The sequence below is a fragment of the Oncorhynchus keta genome, chromosome 23 (genome assembly GCF_023373465.1).
Source record: "Oncorhynchus keta strain PuntledgeMale-10-30-2019 chromosome 23, Oket_V2, whole genome shotgun sequence".
NCBI classification, from domain to species: Eukaryota; Metazoa; Chordata; class Actinopteri; order Salmoniformes; family Salmonidae; genus Oncorhynchus; species Oncorhynchus keta.
In genome coordinates, this window is record NC_068443.1 from 39,937,546 (window position 1) to 39,956,059 (window position 18,514).

Below are 18,514 nucleotides of genomic sequence, written 5' to 3' on the forward strand. Positions count from 1 at the left end.
ATAGCAGCACAACATTGCTTAGAATCAAGGGCAATGGTGACATCATTGAGGACCTTTAATGTTGCAGTAACACATCCATAATCTGAGCGGAAACCAGATTGCATACCAGAGAGAATACTATAGACATCAAGACAGCCAGTCAGTTGATTTTTCCAACATTTTTGATAAACAGGGCAAAATAGAAATAGGCCTATAACAGTTAGGATCAGCTTGATCTCCCCCTTTAAATAAAGGACGAACCGCAGCTGCCTTCCAAGCAATGGGAACCTCCCCAGAAAGGAGAGACCGGTTAAAAAGGTTGGAGATAGGTTTGGCGATGATAGGGGCAGCAACCTTAAAGAAGAAAGGGTCTAAACCATCTGACCCACATGGTTTTATGGGGTCAAGTTTTAAGAGCTCCTCTAGCACGTCAGACTCAGTGACTGCCTGCAGGGAGAAACTTTGTAGCGGGGCTGGGGAAAAAGAGGGAGAAGCATCTGGGATAGTCGCATTAAAAGGGGTGGGAGATGAGGAAATGTTGGACGGGCAAGGAGGCATGGCTGAGTCAAATAGGATTCCTGACTTAATGATAGGGTGATTAGTGAGCTGCAAGATCACGGTCGAACCTGTTTTTAATTCTCATTTTCTTTATGGGGGCGTGTTTGTTAACAATACCACAGAAAATATCAAAAAAGAAAGTCGAAGCGGATCAAGCTGACTCTGTACCATTTTACAGAGGCCAGTTCATGAAGGAAGGCTTGCTCATTAAAGTTTTTTAGCAAGCGTCTATGTCAAAGACATAGCTGCAGTTGTCACTGACTAGTTAGATATTCATTCCCCAGTGCATAAACAATTTTTGTACTAACAGCATTCATATAAATACATTTTTTATCAGGTTTTTGCTTTTGGCAGAACTTATTTCTTTTATTGTCATTTTTCCACAAAACTCAAGAATGCAACCGTTTATATGTCAAATTGTTTTGTATTCTGGTAAAATACTTTATTGGAAGGCTAAATATAAGGGCTGGACATGCAGATAAATGAAAGTCAGATAAATAAAAAGCCGATTTTTGCTGGGATCTCTGGACAAGTCAACTCTGTGTCCCTTCTGGGGTGTACTGATTTAGAGGGTGTGGAATGATAGAAAAAGACGGGGTGTCTTGTAACATGTAATAGGTACGTCGTCATTTAAGCTAACTCCGGGCATATTCTCCTACATAAACAAACCTACTCATGTTTTGAGTCATTTTCACCCATTAACACGGACATTCCTAGCCTTGATAAGCAGGTATTAATTTAGCTTACCATCATGGTATTTTACCCCCTTTTCCTTTCCCTTTTCCTGCTACAACTCCCCAATGAGCTCAGGAGGTGAAGGTCGAGTCATGCGTCCTCCGAAACATGACCCGCCAAACCACGCTTCTTAAACTTCTTAGGGCTGGGGGCAGTATTGAGTAGCTTGGATGAATAAGGTGCCCAGAGTAAACTGCCTGCTACTCAGGCCCAGTTGCTAATATATGCATATTATTAGTAGATTTGGATAGAAAACAATCTGAAGTTTCTAAAACTGTTTGAATGATGTCTGTGAGTATAACAGACCTCATATCCCATTTTACCTACATGGCAGTTGGAAGGTGAACATTGGCCCCAGTCTGAGGTCCTGAGCTCTCTGGAGTAGGTTTTCGTAAAGGATCTCTCTGTACTTTGCTCTGTTAATCTTTCCCTCGATCCAGACAAGTCTCCCAGTCCATGCCACTGAAAAATCTGCACAGGATGATGCAGCCACCACCATGCTTCACCGAAGGGATGGTGCCAAGTTTCCTAGACGTGACAATTGGCATTCAGACCAAAGAGTTCAATATTGGTTCCATCAGACCAGAGAATATTGTTTCTCATGGTCTGAGAACCCTTTAGGTGCCTTTTGTCAAACTCAAAGCGGGCTATCATGTGCCTTTTACTGAGGAGTGGCTTCCGTCTGGCCACTCTACCATAAAGGCCTGATTGGTGGAGTGCTGCAGAGATGGTTGTCCTTCTGGAACATTCTCCCATCTCCACAGAGGAACTCTAGTGCTCTATCAGAGTGACCATTTGGTTCTTGTTCACCTCCCTGACCAAGGCCCTTCTCCCCCAATTGTTCAGTTTGTCCAGATGGCCAGTTCTATGGAGAGTCTTGGTGGATCCAAACTTCTTCCATTTAAGAATAATGGATGCCACTGTGTTATTGGGGACCTTCAATGCTGCAGAAATGTTTGGGTACCCTTCCCCAGATCTGTGCCTCGACATAATCCTGTCTCGTAACTCTTCGGAAAATTTCTTCCACGTCATGGTTTGATTTTGCTCTGCCATGCACTGTCAATTGTGGAACTTTATATAGACCGGTGTGTGCCTTGCCTACCTCCTCATGCCTTTTGCACACATTGTATATAGACTGCCCATTTTTTTCTACTGTGTTATTGACTTGCTAATTGTTTACTCCATGTGTAACTCTGTGTTGTCTGTTCACACTGCTATGCTTTATCTTGGCCAGGTCGCAGTTGCAAATGAGAACTTGTTCTCAACTAGCCTACCTGGTTAAATAAAGGTGAAATAAATAAAAATAAATAAAAAAGTGCCTTTCCAAATCATGTCCAATCAATTGAATTGACCACAAGTGGACTCCAATGAAGTTGTAGAAACAGCTCAAGGATGATCAATGGAAACAGGATGCACCTGAGCTCAATTGCAAGTCTCATAGCAAAGGGTCTGAATACTTATGTAAATAAGGTATTTCTGAATTGTTTTTTTTTATACATCTGCAAACAATTCTATAAAACGTTTTTTGTTTCGTCATTATGGGGTATTGTGTGTAGTTGATGAGTGAAATGTTTTTATTTAATCCATTTTAGAATAAGGCTGTAACGTAACAAAATGTGGAAAAAGTCAAGGGGTCTGAATGCACTGTACCTACTATTGACACTCCATTTGAACCATCTCAAATGAATTCAAAGCTTACAGAGATGGGTGCTTCAGCCAGCAAGTAATTTCCAAGGAAAATACTACTACTCTCCCCACTGAATCCATTATTATATATTTTTGTTGTTGTGCTATTCCCCCCAAGTCCGTGATATCCAATTGGTAGTTACAGTCTTGTCCCATTACCACAACTCCCCTACGGATTTGGGAGAGGCGAAGTTCCATGCGTCCTCCGAAACACGCTTCTTGACACTGCTCGCTTAACCCGGAAGCCAGCTGCGCCAATATGTTGGAGGAACACTGTCCAGCTGGCGACCGTGTCAGCTTGCAGGCGCACGGCTCGCCACAAGGAGTCGCTAGAGCGCGATGGGACAAGGAAATGCCGGCCGGCCAAACCCTCCCTACCCTAACGATACCGGGCCAATTGTGTGCCACCTCATGGGTCTTTCGGTCACTGCCGGCTTTGACACCGCCTGGGATTGAACCCGGGTCTGTAGTGACGCTTCAAGACCACTGCGTCACTCGGGAGCCCCACTGAATCCATTTAATACATTACTAAGCCAATTACCAGCACATTATTGAGCCTTAAATAGCTGACTGAATTAAGGGATAGAGATAGGAATGAATGACAAACCAAACCCAGTAATAAAGTTACTTATTAACTTTCTCTTTCTTAAGGCTATGTATGGAGCAGTCAGTGACACCTCCTTTAACCTTTAGCACAAGTCGCAGTAGGCTATTTAAAGGCTAAACAAGGGGACAAAACACCTGTAAATCTTGAAGCTTCTGTAATCCACTTGGATATCAACAAATATTGTTTGTCAGGTATGTAATATATATGATGTGTTAATATTCGTATGGAGAGGGAGTTAGCTATACTTTTGAGTAATGTCAGTTATAAGCATGCAGTGGTCATATGACCACGGTATATTGTTGACCTAGAAAGGACTTGATGTACCCTGTCTGTATCACGAGACTCAACATTTAATCTGGAGATTCCCTCTTTTATTTTCAGAATTTGTTTTGGAAAATGTTTATGAGCAATATTAAGATAATCAAAACAATACTTGTGGTGACAACCTTGATATGATGTAATTGTTACTGTCAACCTTGGTTGATTGTGGGTTGTTATTGAAAATGTGTCACCCCAGTGGTTGTTTTGTCACTGTGTTGAATATCATATTATTACTTTCATCTTGTTTTTATCAACAGGGGTAGTTGGTGCATTAGAATGAGTGTTAATTATGGATTGGACAGTAATTGTGTAAATTCCATAATTTTCCTTAATTTGGTTAACTCTCATTCTTATGCATAAACTGTTTACGCTATTGAGTCCAAGAGACGACCCTTCAGTCTACCAATGTATCCAATCCAAGAGCTAGAGTGGAACAGGGCAGATGAGTTTAGTATCTCTGTGTAACATGTAATACGCCCATTTTTGTCCCACCTGACCAAATTCACTAAGAAATGTGTGTTATAGATCTGACATATTCTTTGAAAGCAAGTCTAAGAAGCGGAAGATATTTATATGTGCGCTATTTCTATGCTTCCTGTTCTTAAGTTTTGATTTAGCAAATGTTACTTTCGGGTAAAATACCAGATTCTAATAGCGTGCAACTGCAGCCTAAAATTCGAGATGTGACCATCCCCACCCCCACTGAGCACCCCATTGGTTCCTGCATGAGCACGACATCTTCATGCATGTGTGACAGTTTTGAATTTGGGTAAAAAGGGAAATAAAAGTATTATCTGGGGGCGAAGGACACTAGTTAGCGAGCTAGCACACAATGTCGCCCCTGCCTGCTGTGTACTGGAGAAAACCGTGCCCGACAGACGGGTAGACAGTGTCCTTCGGGCGCAGTTTTCTCCGGTACACAGCAGAGGGGAGACTAGGGCAACACCATGTGCTAGTTAGCGACACTGTATGCTAGCTTGCAAGTTAGCTAGCTAGCATAGTTTCACCACCGCCTGCTGTGTACTAGAGAAAACTGTGCCCGACGGGTGGGGGGGTGAAGGACACTGTCTATCAGTCGTCCCCGCTTCCCGCTAGCACAGCAGACTGGAGGCTAGGGTGACATCGTGTACTAGCTAACTGTGTACCGGCGTCCTCCTTAAGACTAGCTGGATAAGCTAGCACACAGTGCCCTTCACTCCCACCTGCCCTCACCGTCATCAACAGAACTGTAGGAAAACAGTGCCTGACAGTCGAGGGCAATGGACACTGTCTACCACTTGTGTATGGCTAGCTAGTTACCGTTGTCGCCCCCCGCCCCTTTTTCTGAGGGGTTTATCACGGCTGGCATCCAACGTTATTGTGCATTAACGTCCCCCCAACCTGCCCTAACTTAAAAAATGACCAATAGAAGTATAGGGAGGGATTCCTGCACGAGCAGGGAGGGATTCCTGCACGAGCAGGAATGCCCACATGCAGGAACGCCCTGAATTGCGGGCCACAATTCCACCCTTCTCCCAGCTTCAAATGGCAGAAATTACTATATTTTTTGTTATAGAAAATATATTTCACAGCGGTTTAGATGGTACAATGATTCTCTAAAGTACACTTGCTCATCATGTCACTCAAATGTTCTTGTTTCTGTAGGATCATCATGGAACATCTGGGCTGCAGTGCGATCCTGGCCATTTGTTTCTGGATGGCACTTATTACAGGTGCACATCCTCCTCGATCAGTCCTGGGAGAAAGTCAAGCATTTCAAAGCAACTTCCCGATGGAAGGTGACGAGAACCGTGCCTCAACAAACAGTAAATAATTCACTGTCAACAGACAAATACATGCATTTCATTCGTGTAATTTTCACAGGAAATTCACCTGTATCTTTAATTCGAAGAGTGTTAATATTCAAGGCCGGCGCCAGAACGAATCAGTTGGACGGGCCTATAATGTCCGTAGGCGGGCACGTTATTTTACAAGACCCCGTTGGTGTTCACGCGCTTGGGCGTTCATCTTTTTTTTATTACCGTTTTAGTAAAGACCACAGGCGAAGTTTACAATTTATCCTACCATTTCTATCGATCTGCGTGAAAATTATGATTATTTTTGTATGCGCATTTTCGTGGAACAGTTTCATTTCAATAATAATGTTTTCGTTTCTCAAAAGCATTGACACATTGTAAATAATAATAATTTGAAGTAAAATGATAAAAATCTAAAAGTTCAGATTCAACTAAGGGGAGATCACCAGTCTCTGCCATATGGACACATTAGCTAGGTTTCCATCCAATTGGCGCTAGATTTTCGTGAGAATATTCTAAAATCTGCATAAAAACAATGTGTTTATTTTCCCACCAGAGATGATTCCATCAAATGTACTTGTTGCAGATAAAAGACTGTGCGTGATGGCGTAGGGATCAAAATACAGTTTACCGTAAATTCCCATGTACCAAATAAAAAATACAAATTAAATGGGTTTCCTTCGCATTTTCAACTCTACTGATGGTTTTCTCTCCAAAAAAAATCTTATGCCCACTCTGGTATTGGCACTCACACATATAACCTACATGATGAGATTATTATGGACAGAAGAGCAAGATTATTTTTATCTGTCACACAGCAGGCAAGCATCGATGATAATTTCACCAGAATAAAACCCTCGATGTTTATTGGAAAGGAGCATCAAGCTCATCACCTTGCACTTTCACCACCCTGTGAAATTCATCATAATTTATTTAATCTGTAGCCTAATGAACGGCATGCTTTTCTGATGAGTCGTAGTGGAAGGACCACACAACATGTCATGGCGTAACTCCAAGTTTACTTCGATATGATGGTTATTATATCAATATTTGCACTAGGCATATAACTTCCATCATTAACTGCGTAGAATACAGTACATAGGCCTGAAGCCGGGAAAAAAACAGTATAAAATATCCTGATGAAAAATATCGCTATTTAAATCACATTCTACTCCGTCTGTCTGCCTCCCTTTCTATCCGTTTGACTTTAGCTATTCCCCCCGCCCTGTCTCTAGCGAACTTGCAACAATGTATCAACTAGCCTATTCTGGGCCATCAGTTTCCCACGCCAGTGACGTTTCCACTGGATATATGGGATCATGATGTTTTGCTCTTTCACACCGAGGCTTGGTGTTTTATCAAGGCCGCGAGTGTTGGACATATTTATCAAATACCGAGGAACTATCATTTGCAATGTATGTTAAAACAAATGTTATACTCAAGACACATTATCTTCACACATTTTTTAGATGCTTTTCACTGACAGCCGCAACTTAATTGGCTGGACATTTTGCCATGTGAGCTGCTCAAATGGCTAGATTCCCAAATAGGCATAGGCCTACACACAAATGATTTGAAACAATCCACAGCTATATTAAAATAAGCTAATGGTCCTCTGGTTAAGTTATGCTCTCTGGTGTATTTTGAATGTTTTTATTTAGACAGGAGTAATTACATAATTTTGGCAAAACATTTATTTACTTTAGGGGAAGCCAGCATCTTAACTGCCCTGTGCACATGCCAACTTTCCTTTCCAATTTGCGAGAGGCTGAAACCGGAGATCTGTATATAATGAGGAGATGCTCATGTCTCAACCCTAACAATGGGAGCTGTTGTCCCAAAGGCGGGAAGGCTAGTGACGATCTTAGGTCTGCATATTATGTCCATAGCAACCCATTGTGCTTATTCTGGACGTATTCATGTGAGAGTGAGTCCTCTCGCTTCTCCTATTCTTCTCTACTGAAACTCTCACCAGAGAATGCATCCTAGTGAGCGAAACAGCGCCACTGTTTTACTACATGTAGTCCATGTATCTGATGCTGTCTGGACAGATAAATTATCAATATTTCAATATTTTATTTCGATGTGCGAGGTAGGTCACTAGTCACTTTAATAATGTTTACGTATCTGGCATTACTCATCTGATATGTATATATTGTATTCTATACTATTCTACAGTATCTTAGTCACTTAATAATGTTTACATATCTTGCATTTGCTCATCTCATATGTATATACTGTTTTATATACTATTCTACGGTATCTCATTCACTTAATAATGCTTACATATCTTGCATTACTCATCTCATATGTGTATACTGTGTTCTATACTATTCTACTGTATCTTAGTCCGTTCCGCTCTGGCATCGCTCGTCAATATGTAAATAGTCTTAATTCATTCCTACTTAGATTTGTGTGTATTGGGTTTATGTTGTGTAATATGTTAGATATTACTGCACTGTCGGAGCTAGAAGCACAAGCATTTTGCTACACTCGCAATAACATCTGCTAATCATGTGTATGTGACCAATACAATTTGAGTTGGTAGGGCAGGGCAGGCCAGGCCCCCTATGTCCCGCCCATAACGCCAGCCCAGATTACATTAAACACCTTCCCAGACTACATATAAAGCTCACTAATCCAGTGCTAAATTATAACACTGTTTCAGTTTATTGGCATATGTTAACCCTTGACATACCTTGACAAGTTATCTTTGGTTTGGTATAGGCTAAATACAGTATTAGTTTGGACAAAGTGAACAAATAACCATGTTCAGTAACTCTTTAATAATCATTCAATTACTATAAATATGCTTATGTTCCAATTTTCACACTAGCATACCACCTAGGGTGCTTGATCAATACATTGCTTCAATCTATGTAGTATGCTAGTGTGGTGGGTATTTGGTAAATTCTCAGGATATTCTCAGAATTTACCCCATTCTCCTGTCCTCTGCATCCCACAGCTGTCAACTCCACCAAGGCTGTTTCCCCTGGTGAGGACGTTAGCTCCCAGACCTGGCCCTACATGGCTGCAGCGCTGGCCTCCGCCCTGACCGTCTCCCTGTTCATCGTGGTGGCCATCAAGTGCCGCCTTTTCCACCGCTACCTAGCCAGCTACCACCACTCCTTGCTCCCCGAGGGGGACACAGCCAGCCAGCAGAGCCCAGACGAGGTGACCTTCCCTGGGCACGGCATGGTGGGCCGAGGACGTGGAGGTAATGGGACCCATCGAGGGTTGGATACTGATGACGACGATGGCTTCATAGAGGATAATTACATCCAGGCCAGCGAGAGGGCGAGGGCAGAGAGTCACGAGGACGAAGGGATGGAAGGAGAGGTGGTGGAGGATAGTGATGATGATCAGTTCACCATTGGGTGATTTCAGGACTGGTTGAAAATTATTATTTACTGTTGATTGGGTGACAGTGGTGGGTTCACTTCACAGAGCAGATGCTGTCCAGACCAGACCTGGATTCAAATAAAATTTGTTTTCTTTCAGATGCTCCAGCTGTGCTTAATTGAGCTTGTGTGGCACCCTAAAGTGGAAAAATCCGCCCTCCAGGCGAAACAGGCACTTCAGGCAGTTTCAATCAAACACTCAACGTATTTGAAAGAAAAAAAAAAATTATTTGAATCCAGGTCTGGTGAGAATATGTTGATAGATGAAAGGTACTGAGAAATGATCATGGTCCCATTTTAAACAAACAACAACCTATTAAGGCTTTATAGAACATTCATCAAGTCTTCATAAATACTACATTGAACAAAAACATAAATGCAACATGCAAAATTGTCAAAGCTTTTACTGAGTTACAGTTCATATAAGGAAATCAGTCAATTGAAATAAATTCATTTGGCCCTATTCTGTAGATTTCACATTAATGGGAATGCAGATATATTGGTCACAAATACCTCATACAGCGCGACATCTCCTTCGGAGAGAGTTGATCAGGCTGTTGATTTTGGCCTGTGGAATGTTGTCCCACTCCGCTTCAATGGCTGTACAAAATTGCTGGATATTGGCGGGAACTGGAACATGCTGTCGTACACGTCGATCCAGAGCATCCCAAACATGCTTAATGGGTGATGTGTCTGGCGAGTTTGCAGGCCATGGAAGAACTGGGACATTTTCAGCTCCCAGGAATTGTGTACAGATCTTTGCAACATGGGGCCGTAAATTATCATGGTGAAATATGAGGTGATGGCGGTGGATAAATGGCATGACAATGGCATGACAATGGGCCCCATGATCTTGTCACGTTATCTCAAATTGTCATTGATAAAATGTAATTGTGTTCGTTCTCCGTAGCTTATTCTTGCCCATACCATAACCCCCACCACCAGCTTGCGGTACTCTGTTCACAATGTTGACATCAGCAAACTGCTCGCTCACACAACACAATTACACGCCATCTACCCAGTACAGTTGAAACCGGGATTCATCCTTGAAGAGCACACTTTGTGCACTGAGTGTACCAAACATTAGGAACACCTTCCTAATATTGAGTTGCAACCACTTTTGCCCTCATAACAGCCTAAACAGCATTGTCATGACATGGTCTCTACAAGATGTGTCAAGTTGGCTGGATGTCCTTTGATACACACGAGAAACAGTTGAACATGAAAAACCCAGCAGCGTTGCAGTTCTGGACACACTCAAAGCAGTGCCATTGGCACCTACTACCATACACCTCTGAATGATACACATACAATGTGTATGTCTCAATTGTCTCAAGGTGTAAAAATCCTAATTTAACCTCTCTTCCCCTTCATCTACACTACTTGAAAGTGGATTTCAGTGAAATCACTAAGGGATCAAATATTTCAGCTGGGTTCACCTGGTTAGTCTGTCATGGAAATAACAGGTGTTCCTAATGTTTTGTACACTGACATAATTTGTAAGCAAACACATACATAAATTATGATATAAATGGTAATTACATCTAATTATGCCTAATAACAGTTTAGAAAAGCACAGGACCCAGAATAGAACCTTGGGGGACACCACCTTACAGGGACACCAACTATACATAGTTTGATTTAACACAATCCAAACTTATATGGCATGATGTTTGCTTATGAATGATTTAAATGTCAGCCTTATAAAGGTTTTATGACGGCTTCATTAAGACTTAAGAGTTATGTTTAGTTTAAAGTTGGACTTTTCTCAGGTGTGGGACTAAATGAGCCACCCTTTATTAAGGGTGGCTCATCGAATGAGAAGTTATTTTAAATGTAGTTTATTATTAGGATGATAAGGATATTGCATATTGAAGATGAGTAATGATGCAAATTGTTATAGTTGCAATGATTTTCATTTTCTGAAGACGCTCCGCAATGCTGATGATCTGTTTGTAAAAACAACAGTGCCTTCAGAAAGTATGTACAGTGCCTTCAGAAAGTATTCTCAACCCTTGACTTTTTCCACATTTTGTTGTGTTTCAGCCTCAATTTAAAATTGTTAAAATTTATATTTATTTGTCACTGGCCTACACACAATACCCCATAATGTCAAAGTGGAATTATGTTTTTCAAAATGTTTACAAATGATTAAAAAAATTAAAAGCTGAAATGTCCTGAGTCAATAAGTATTCAACCCGTTTATTATGGCATGCCTAAATAGATTCAGGAGTAAAAATGTGCTTAACAAGTATCATAATACAAAGCAGACATTGAATATCCCTTTGAGCATGGAGAAGTTATTAATTACAGTTTGGATGGTGTATTAATACACCCAGTCACTACAAAGATACAGGGGGTCTTCCTAACTCAGTTTCCGGAGAGGAAGGAAACCACTCAGGGATTTCACCATGAGGCCAATGGTGAATTTAAAACAGTTATTGAGTTGAATGGCTATAATAGGAGAAAATTGAGGATGGATCAACAACATTGTAGTTAATACACAATGCTAACCTAATTGACAGAGTGAAAATAAAGAAGCCTGCACAGAATAAAAATATTTCAAAACATGCTTCCTGTTTGCAACAAGGCACTAAAGTAATACAGCAAAAAATGTGGCAAAGCAATTCACTTTTATTCCTGTATACACAAAGAGTTATGTTTGGGGCAAATCCAATACAACACATTACTGAGTACCACTCTCCATATTTTCGGGCATAGTGGTGGCTGCATCATGTTATGGGTATGCTTGTAATCTTTACGAACTGGGGAGTTTTTCAGGACAAAAAAGAAAAGGTATGGAGCTACAGTTGAAGTCAGAAGTTTACATACACTTAGGTTGGAGTCATTACAACTTGTTTTTCAACCACTCCACAAATTTCTCGTTAACAAATTATAGTTTTGGCTAGTCGGTTAGGACATCTACTTTGTGCATGACACAAGTAATTTTTCCAACAATTGTTTACGGACCAATTATTTCACTTATAATTCACTGTATCACAATTCAAGTGGGTCAGAAGTTTACATACACTAAGTTGACTGTGCCTTTAAACAGCTTGGAAAATTCCAGAAAATGATGTCATGGCATTAGAAGCTTCTGATAGGCTGATTGACATCATTTGAGGCAATTGGAGGGGTTACCTGTGGATGTATTTTGAGGCTTACCTTCAAACTCAGTGCCTCTTTGCTTGACATCATGGGAAAATGAAAAGAAATCAGCCAAGACCTCAGAAAAAAAATTGTAGACCTCCACAAGTCTGGTTCATCCTTGGGAGCAATTTCCAAACGCATGAAGGTACCACGTTCATCTGTACAAACAATAGTACACAAGTATCAACACCATGGGACCATGCAGCCGTCATACCGCTCAGGAAGGAGATGAGGACTGGTGCACTTCACAAAATAGATGGTTTCATGAGAAAGGAAAATTGCGTGGATATATTGAAGCAACATCTCAAGACATCAGTCAGGAAGTAAAAGCTTGTTCCATAGAACATTTGTGGGCAGAACTGAAAAAGCGTGTGCGAGCAAGGAGGCCTACAAACCTGACTCAGTTACACCAGCTCTGTCAGGAGGAATGGGCCAAAATTCACCCATCTTACTGAGGGAAGATTGTGAAAGTCTACCCGAAACATTTGTCCCAAGTTAAACAATTTAAAGGCAATGCTACCAAATAATAATTGAGTGTATGTAAACTTTTGACCCACTGAGAATGTGATGAAAGAAATACAAGCTGAAATAAATAATTCTCTCTACTATTATTCTGACATTTCACATTCTTAAAATAAAGTGGTGATCCTAACTGACCTAAGACATGGACATTTTTACTAGGATTAAATGTCAGGAATTGTGAAAAACTGAGTTTAAATGTATTTGGCTAAGGGGTATGTAAACTTCCGACTCCAACTGTAAGCACAGGCAAAATCCTAGAGGAATCCCTGGTTCAGTCTGCTTTGAGCCATTCACTGGGAGATGGAGTCACCTTTCAGCAGGACAATAACCTAAAACACAAGGCTAAATCTGCACTGGAGTTGCTTACCAAGGAGACAGTGAATGTTCCTGAGTGGCCAAGTTCCAGTTTTGACTTGAAAATGGCAAGACTTGAAAATGGTTGTCTAGTAATGATCAACAACCAATTTGTCAGAGCTTGAAAATAATAAATGGGCAAATATTGTACAATCCAGGTATGAAAAACTCGAAATTTACCCAGAAAGACTCACAGCTGTAATCACTTCCAAATGTCATTCTAACATGTATTGACTCAGGGCTGTGAATACTTATGTAAATTGGATATTTCTGTATTTTATTTTCAATAAATGTGCAAACTTTTCTAAACGCATGTTTTCACTTTGTTATTATGGGGTATTGTGTCTAGATCGGTGTGACAATTTATCAATGTAATCCATTTTGAATTCAGGCTGTAATGAATCAACATGTGAAATAAGTCCAGAGGTATAAATACTTTCTGAAGGCACTTTGTGTAGACTTTTGACACTTTTTATATGATGTAAAAAATGGTATTATGTTCAAGATGCGAGATCCATCAAACACTATGCTGAAGTGATGTTGTTTTGTCAATCCTTAAAAATGAACAACACTTCCATGTCACCATTGATATTGATACATTTATTATAATCTACTTGGTAATAAATTATTGAAATGTACAAAAAAAAACATATTTTCAGTAATTTTCTTTGCCACTTTATCATCATTGATGAAGAATTAAGACAATAAGTCTCATGGTGAAAAGATTAACCTAAAAACAGTAGAATATACAATCTATACAGACAGATTGACCTGTAGCTGTTGAGTCCATATCATCATATTTGTTAAAATGTTGATATTCATCTGATACAGTACATACAAAATAAGTGTGCGGTGTCCATATTAGGACAGCTTAGAAGAAGTGCTGCTGAGACTGTCCTAATATGGACATTGCAACCATCCCTGCGTTTGGTCTTATTTGTTTTTACACATAACTGTTCATTAGAAAAACTACCCGTGCTTAATTTGAACAGGATCCGGCACCTCTAATTTTTGGACTGTTCCTTTCAGGGAAACCTATTTGGTAGGATCCAGGACCTTTTGTGGCACGATAAATAACTTTCACTGTTTGCAATGTAAAAATGTGAATAAAAGCGATCAAAGTCCATTTGAGTTGCCTTGCCATTAATTTTCCTGTCCCCTAAAAAAAGTTGATTGAGGTTTGCGCAACACTGTAGCCTTTATTTGAGCCCAACGAACGGCCGTTGCTGTGGTGCGAGAGAAAAGCACGCTTGTCTCTCACAGAACTAGAATGAGAGTCACTTTCTATGATCTCTCTCCCTCTCTCTGCTCTGAAAGACATGATCCTGCAACTCTCATTTCTCCAGCATTGCACTTCATCACATTTATTTGTTCAGTTATTTACTATGCCAATTTTTCCTTATAGAGTCAGCACCCCTGATACATTGAAATACATTTGCCAAAGTTATAGAATTACTGCTGTCTGTACAGAAATACATGAAATAATTCAGAATACTACTCCATTTAAAAGAGAAGACTAATCTGTCCGTAGGCTAACAAAATATTTGATCGACTTCCAAATAGGTCTATTGAGCGAACAGCATTGTTTTACAATGTTTTACAAAGTATAACAAGAAACAGATAGGCTTTTGCCACGAGTGTGTTGCACATCATTGGGTGAATCAGTGAAACTGGAAAGCTATTTTAGGACCGTAATTTCTTCCTTATATTGTACAATATGTGTCTCCACACATCTAGGCCTAGGCTATTGATGGATTCAAGACTAGGTTGTTTTTTAATGAATTCAGATTCTCAGTTTGTCAGTGAAAACAAAGTGATAACTGGCTCAGGACACAGTGTACTGTCCATTAGTTTGGTCCGCTAGAAAGTCAATTGTTCCATTTCAATCAGCCTGTCATTTCAATCATCTGTGTGGTATTAAAAAATATTCTTCCAAAGTCTGCAGTCGTAAAAGTACGTAGAGTTGCATGAAATGCGTTTATAAAAGGGCACATTTTCCCCAGACCCTAGGCTACTAAGGGTTCTACTTAAGTCGTTTTTTTAGGTATCTGTACTTTACTTTACTATTTACATTTTGGACAACTTTTACTTCACTACATTCCCAAAGAAAATAATGTACTTTTTACTCCGTACATTTTCCCTGACACCCAAAAGTACTAGGTCCATTTTGAATGCTTAGCAGGTCCAATTCACACACTTATCAAGAGAACATCCCTTGTCATCCCTACTGCCTCTGATCTGGCAGACTCATTAAACACAAATGCTTAGTTTGTAAATAATGTCTGAGTGTTGGAGTGTGCCCCTGGCTATCCGTTAATTCAAATGTAAAAAAGAACATGGTGCCGTCTGATTTACTTCATATAAGGAATTTTAAATGACTTGTACTTTGATACTTAAGTATATTTTAGCAATTAAATGTGCTTTTGATACTTAACTATATTGGAAACCAAATACTTTTACTCAAGTAGTATTTTACTGGGTGACTTTCACTTTTGCTTGAGTTATTTTCCATTAAGGTATCTTTACTTTTACTCAAGTATGACAATTGAGTACTTTTTCCACCACTGCCCATGTGTGCAACTTCTGTAAGCGCCTCAAATCTATGCCACTAGGTGAATGCGGCGATATGCACATTATGCTTTATTATAAAGGTGCATCTATTTTGTCATGTTTTCCAGTACCTCTGAGCCTCCCAGGTCACCCGATTTCATGCAAAAAAATTGTTCCCGCACCTTCCGATTTACAAATTAAGCACTGATAAGACTACCAAATTTGGGTCAATATAATAACATCAAATAGGACAAGTGAGTCAAAACAACACAGAGGAACTAGAACAATGTGACTTGGTCGGGTCTCCCCCAATGCGAGTGGCTTGTTTGTGACGGTGGCAGTGTAGCGCTCATTCTGCCACTGATAGAAACAATGGCCAGTGTAACTGAGGGTCCTGGGGGTCCGTGGGGCTGGTGTCACCCTGCACAGCCTGGTTCCCACAACACAGCAGTGGTGAATGCCATAGTTGGCATAGTGGGCATGGTCTGCAATGGGCATTAGTCAACAGGATGACGCAGTCACAGTGCCAGCAACAAACACAGGACTCTGTTACAGACCCGGGAGAGTGAGTGGTGACACCCCTTTTCTATCTTTCCCTCCCCTCAAGTCCCTTTATCTATTAAGTCCCCTAGTCTCGTCTCGTCTCTCCTCTCCTAACTTGCCTCCCTCTCCCCTCCTCTTTTCACCTCCTGCTCTCCTCTCCTCACTTGTTTTCCTCTCCTCTTCAACAGACCTGGGATGTATACAGTGTCTATGGCTCTGGTCCCATTGCGCCAGGCAAGCTCAATCAAGCACAGCTCAAGTCTTTTAAAGAAATACAAATACTATTTCAACCAAGGGTAGTGTTCATTAGGGCAACACCGTTTGGTGCCTAATGAACAAGACCCGGGTCTGCACTCTCAGATGAGGCTAGTTCTACTAGAGGAGACCGTAAACACCCTAACTGCCCTGCCCCGTAACCCTCTCCCTCCCCTCCTCCGCCTCTGCAACATCCTCCTCTCTCTCCTCTGCTGGAGGTGCACTACCAGCAAGTACCCAGCCACCGCCAACCCGGTGGTGCCCCCTACCCACAGTAGCACCACCCCGGACAGGAACATATCCCTGTGGCGCTGCCCGGGCCCATGATGCCCGCTGGCCAGCGACATGTATAGTAAAACCCCTCCGCAGAGTGCCAAAGCCATCCCGGTGAAAATGATGACCACCGGGTCCGCCCTCCCACCGCTCTTCATTAACTCTATCCGCCTCCGGCTGTGAACGCAATTCATATCCTGGACAGCGGAGCTTAGGAGCTGTTTGAGGAGGACAGCCAGAGCTAGGAGGCAGAGCATGGTGCCCACTCCTAGGCGCCACTCCCCGGACAGGCTGGTGGTGGTGGAGAGGAGGCCTACGCCGCCCAGCCCCAAGCCCAGGACGAGGCACACTGAGATGCAGTAGCAGAGCAGGGAGCGCCGCGGCTCGCGGAACCACCACAGTTCCACCTGGTCCTCCAACACGCGCCGCTGGAGCAGGGCCGGGTCCAGGCGCAGCACACGGGGGGTCCGGCGTGGGGTGCGCCGTGGGGACATGGGGGAGAACTCCTCCATCTCAGCCATGGCTACTAGGGGAGCCCCCCTCGAGGTTGATCCAGCCAGCTCACAATAGGTACCTGAGGGGGTTAAGAGCAGTTTGGGTTAAATGTCATATTCAAATTCTATGCTTGTGTAACTAGCATTGAGCTATGTTGGTTAAAGATGTTATGCAAATCTCATCACATTCTACTTGTTTTCTTTTGTGCTAGTTGCCTCATCAACATCCATTGTTTATATTAGCAATGCACAACTCAAAGTTCTCGAGGGATGCAGTCTATACTATAGTAGTTCTCCAGAGATTGTTATTGGAGTTGTACTGAAATGTGCACGTGATGGTGCTGGCGCCATAGTAACAAAGTCACATATAGATTACTTACCAGCACAGACTAACGAGCCTGTTCCTCCAGCCTCTCTTTAGTCATCCCACCTGTCAGTCCTCCAATCAGATCGTCATAACAAAAACACATCATGATAGACATACACACTCCACAAAACTTCCTGGAGGCTGATTGAGACAGTTGTGGTTCATAATTCCAAAGCTGTGCATCTTGGTGGGTCTCAGAGTGGAGTCATCCTGGTTGTGTCATGGTCCATGTGCCCCAGCGTTGACTGTATGCTTGTTTGCAGTGGTGTCAGGTTATCTGAGGTAGTTTCCAGTCCTGAAGGAGATCCTCATGGCTGACTTGAGAGATATATGTCAACAGGTCCTCCCTCCTTAGTGTAATCTCTCTCTGGTCTGCTCGTCTATCACTCTCTCTCTCTCTCTCTCTCTCTCTCTCTCTCTGGTCTGCTCTCCTATCACTCTCTCTCGCTCTGGTCTGTTCTTCTATCTCTCTCTCTCTCACACACACACACACACACACACACACACACACACACACACACACACACACACACACACACACACACACACACACACACACACACACACACACACACACACACACACACACATACATCACTGTGAGTTGTGATAATTGTCAGGGTAGAGAATCAAGGATGATGACACACAGAAGGAGGGAGTCTAGGACAATCCATCATGAGTGGGGATGCTAGTGATGATAATGGTAGTGAGGGTGGGTAGGCAGAAGATTTGTATACGCTTTGCTCACCCACAAGATGGTAAGCCTGATGACAGTGACACACTGCCCACTTATTTGACTTGGTTCTGTCAAAGCTTGCATCACGGGCTCGCTGGTGTGGCATTGGTGACATCGACCAGTGCTTCGCAGTGAGACGGCACGCGGACAGACAGACAATGGGGCAGCCGATGGACACAACGACTGA

At 41.9% G+C, this 18,514-nt stretch overlaps 2 protein-coding genes across 4 annotated transcripts; one reads left to right on the forward strand and one right to left on the reverse strand.

Annotated features, from left to right (window-relative positions):
• Nucleotides 1-3,618: 3,618 nt before the first annotated feature.
• LOC127911059 (type III endosome membrane protein TEMP-like) lies at nucleotides 3,619-11,258 on the forward strand. 3 transcript variants are annotated; one of them, XM_052477213.1, is made up of 3 exons: nucleotides 3,619-3,756; nucleotides 5,531-5,598; nucleotides 8,648-11,258. In XM_052477213.1, the coding sequence occupies exons 2-3, from the start codon at nucleotides 5,538-5,540 to the stop codon at nucleotides 9,061-9,063; spliced, it is 477 nt and encodes a 158-aa protein (XP_052333173.1). In that variant the 5' UTR covers nucleotides 3,619-3,756; nucleotides 5,531-5,537; the 3' UTR covers nucleotides 9,064-11,258. The 3 variants fall into 3 exon arrangements, with proteins under 3 accessions (XP_052333173.1, XP_052333172.1, XP_052333171.1); XM_052477212.1 differs by having other exon boundaries at nucleotides 5,531-5,664; nucleotides 8,648-11,254; XM_052477211.1 differs by having other exon boundaries at nucleotides 5,531-5,691; nucleotides 8,648-11,253.
• Nucleotides 11,259-11,438: 180 nt separating this feature from the next.
• Nucleotides 11,439-18,001, reverse strand: LOC118401633 (transmembrane protein 125-like). The gene is made up of 2 exons (XM_035799228.2): nucleotides 17,605-18,001; nucleotides 11,439-17,304 (listed from the first exon to the last, which is right to left on the reverse strand). The coding sequence occupies exon 2, from the start codon at nucleotides 17,249-17,251 to the stop codon at nucleotides 16,559-16,561; it is 693 nt and encodes a 230-aa protein (XP_035655121.1). The 5' UTR covers nucleotides 17,252-17,304; nucleotides 17,605-18,001; the 3' UTR covers nucleotides 11,439-16,558.
• Between the last annotated feature and the right edge of the window lie 513 nt (nucleotides 18,002-18,514).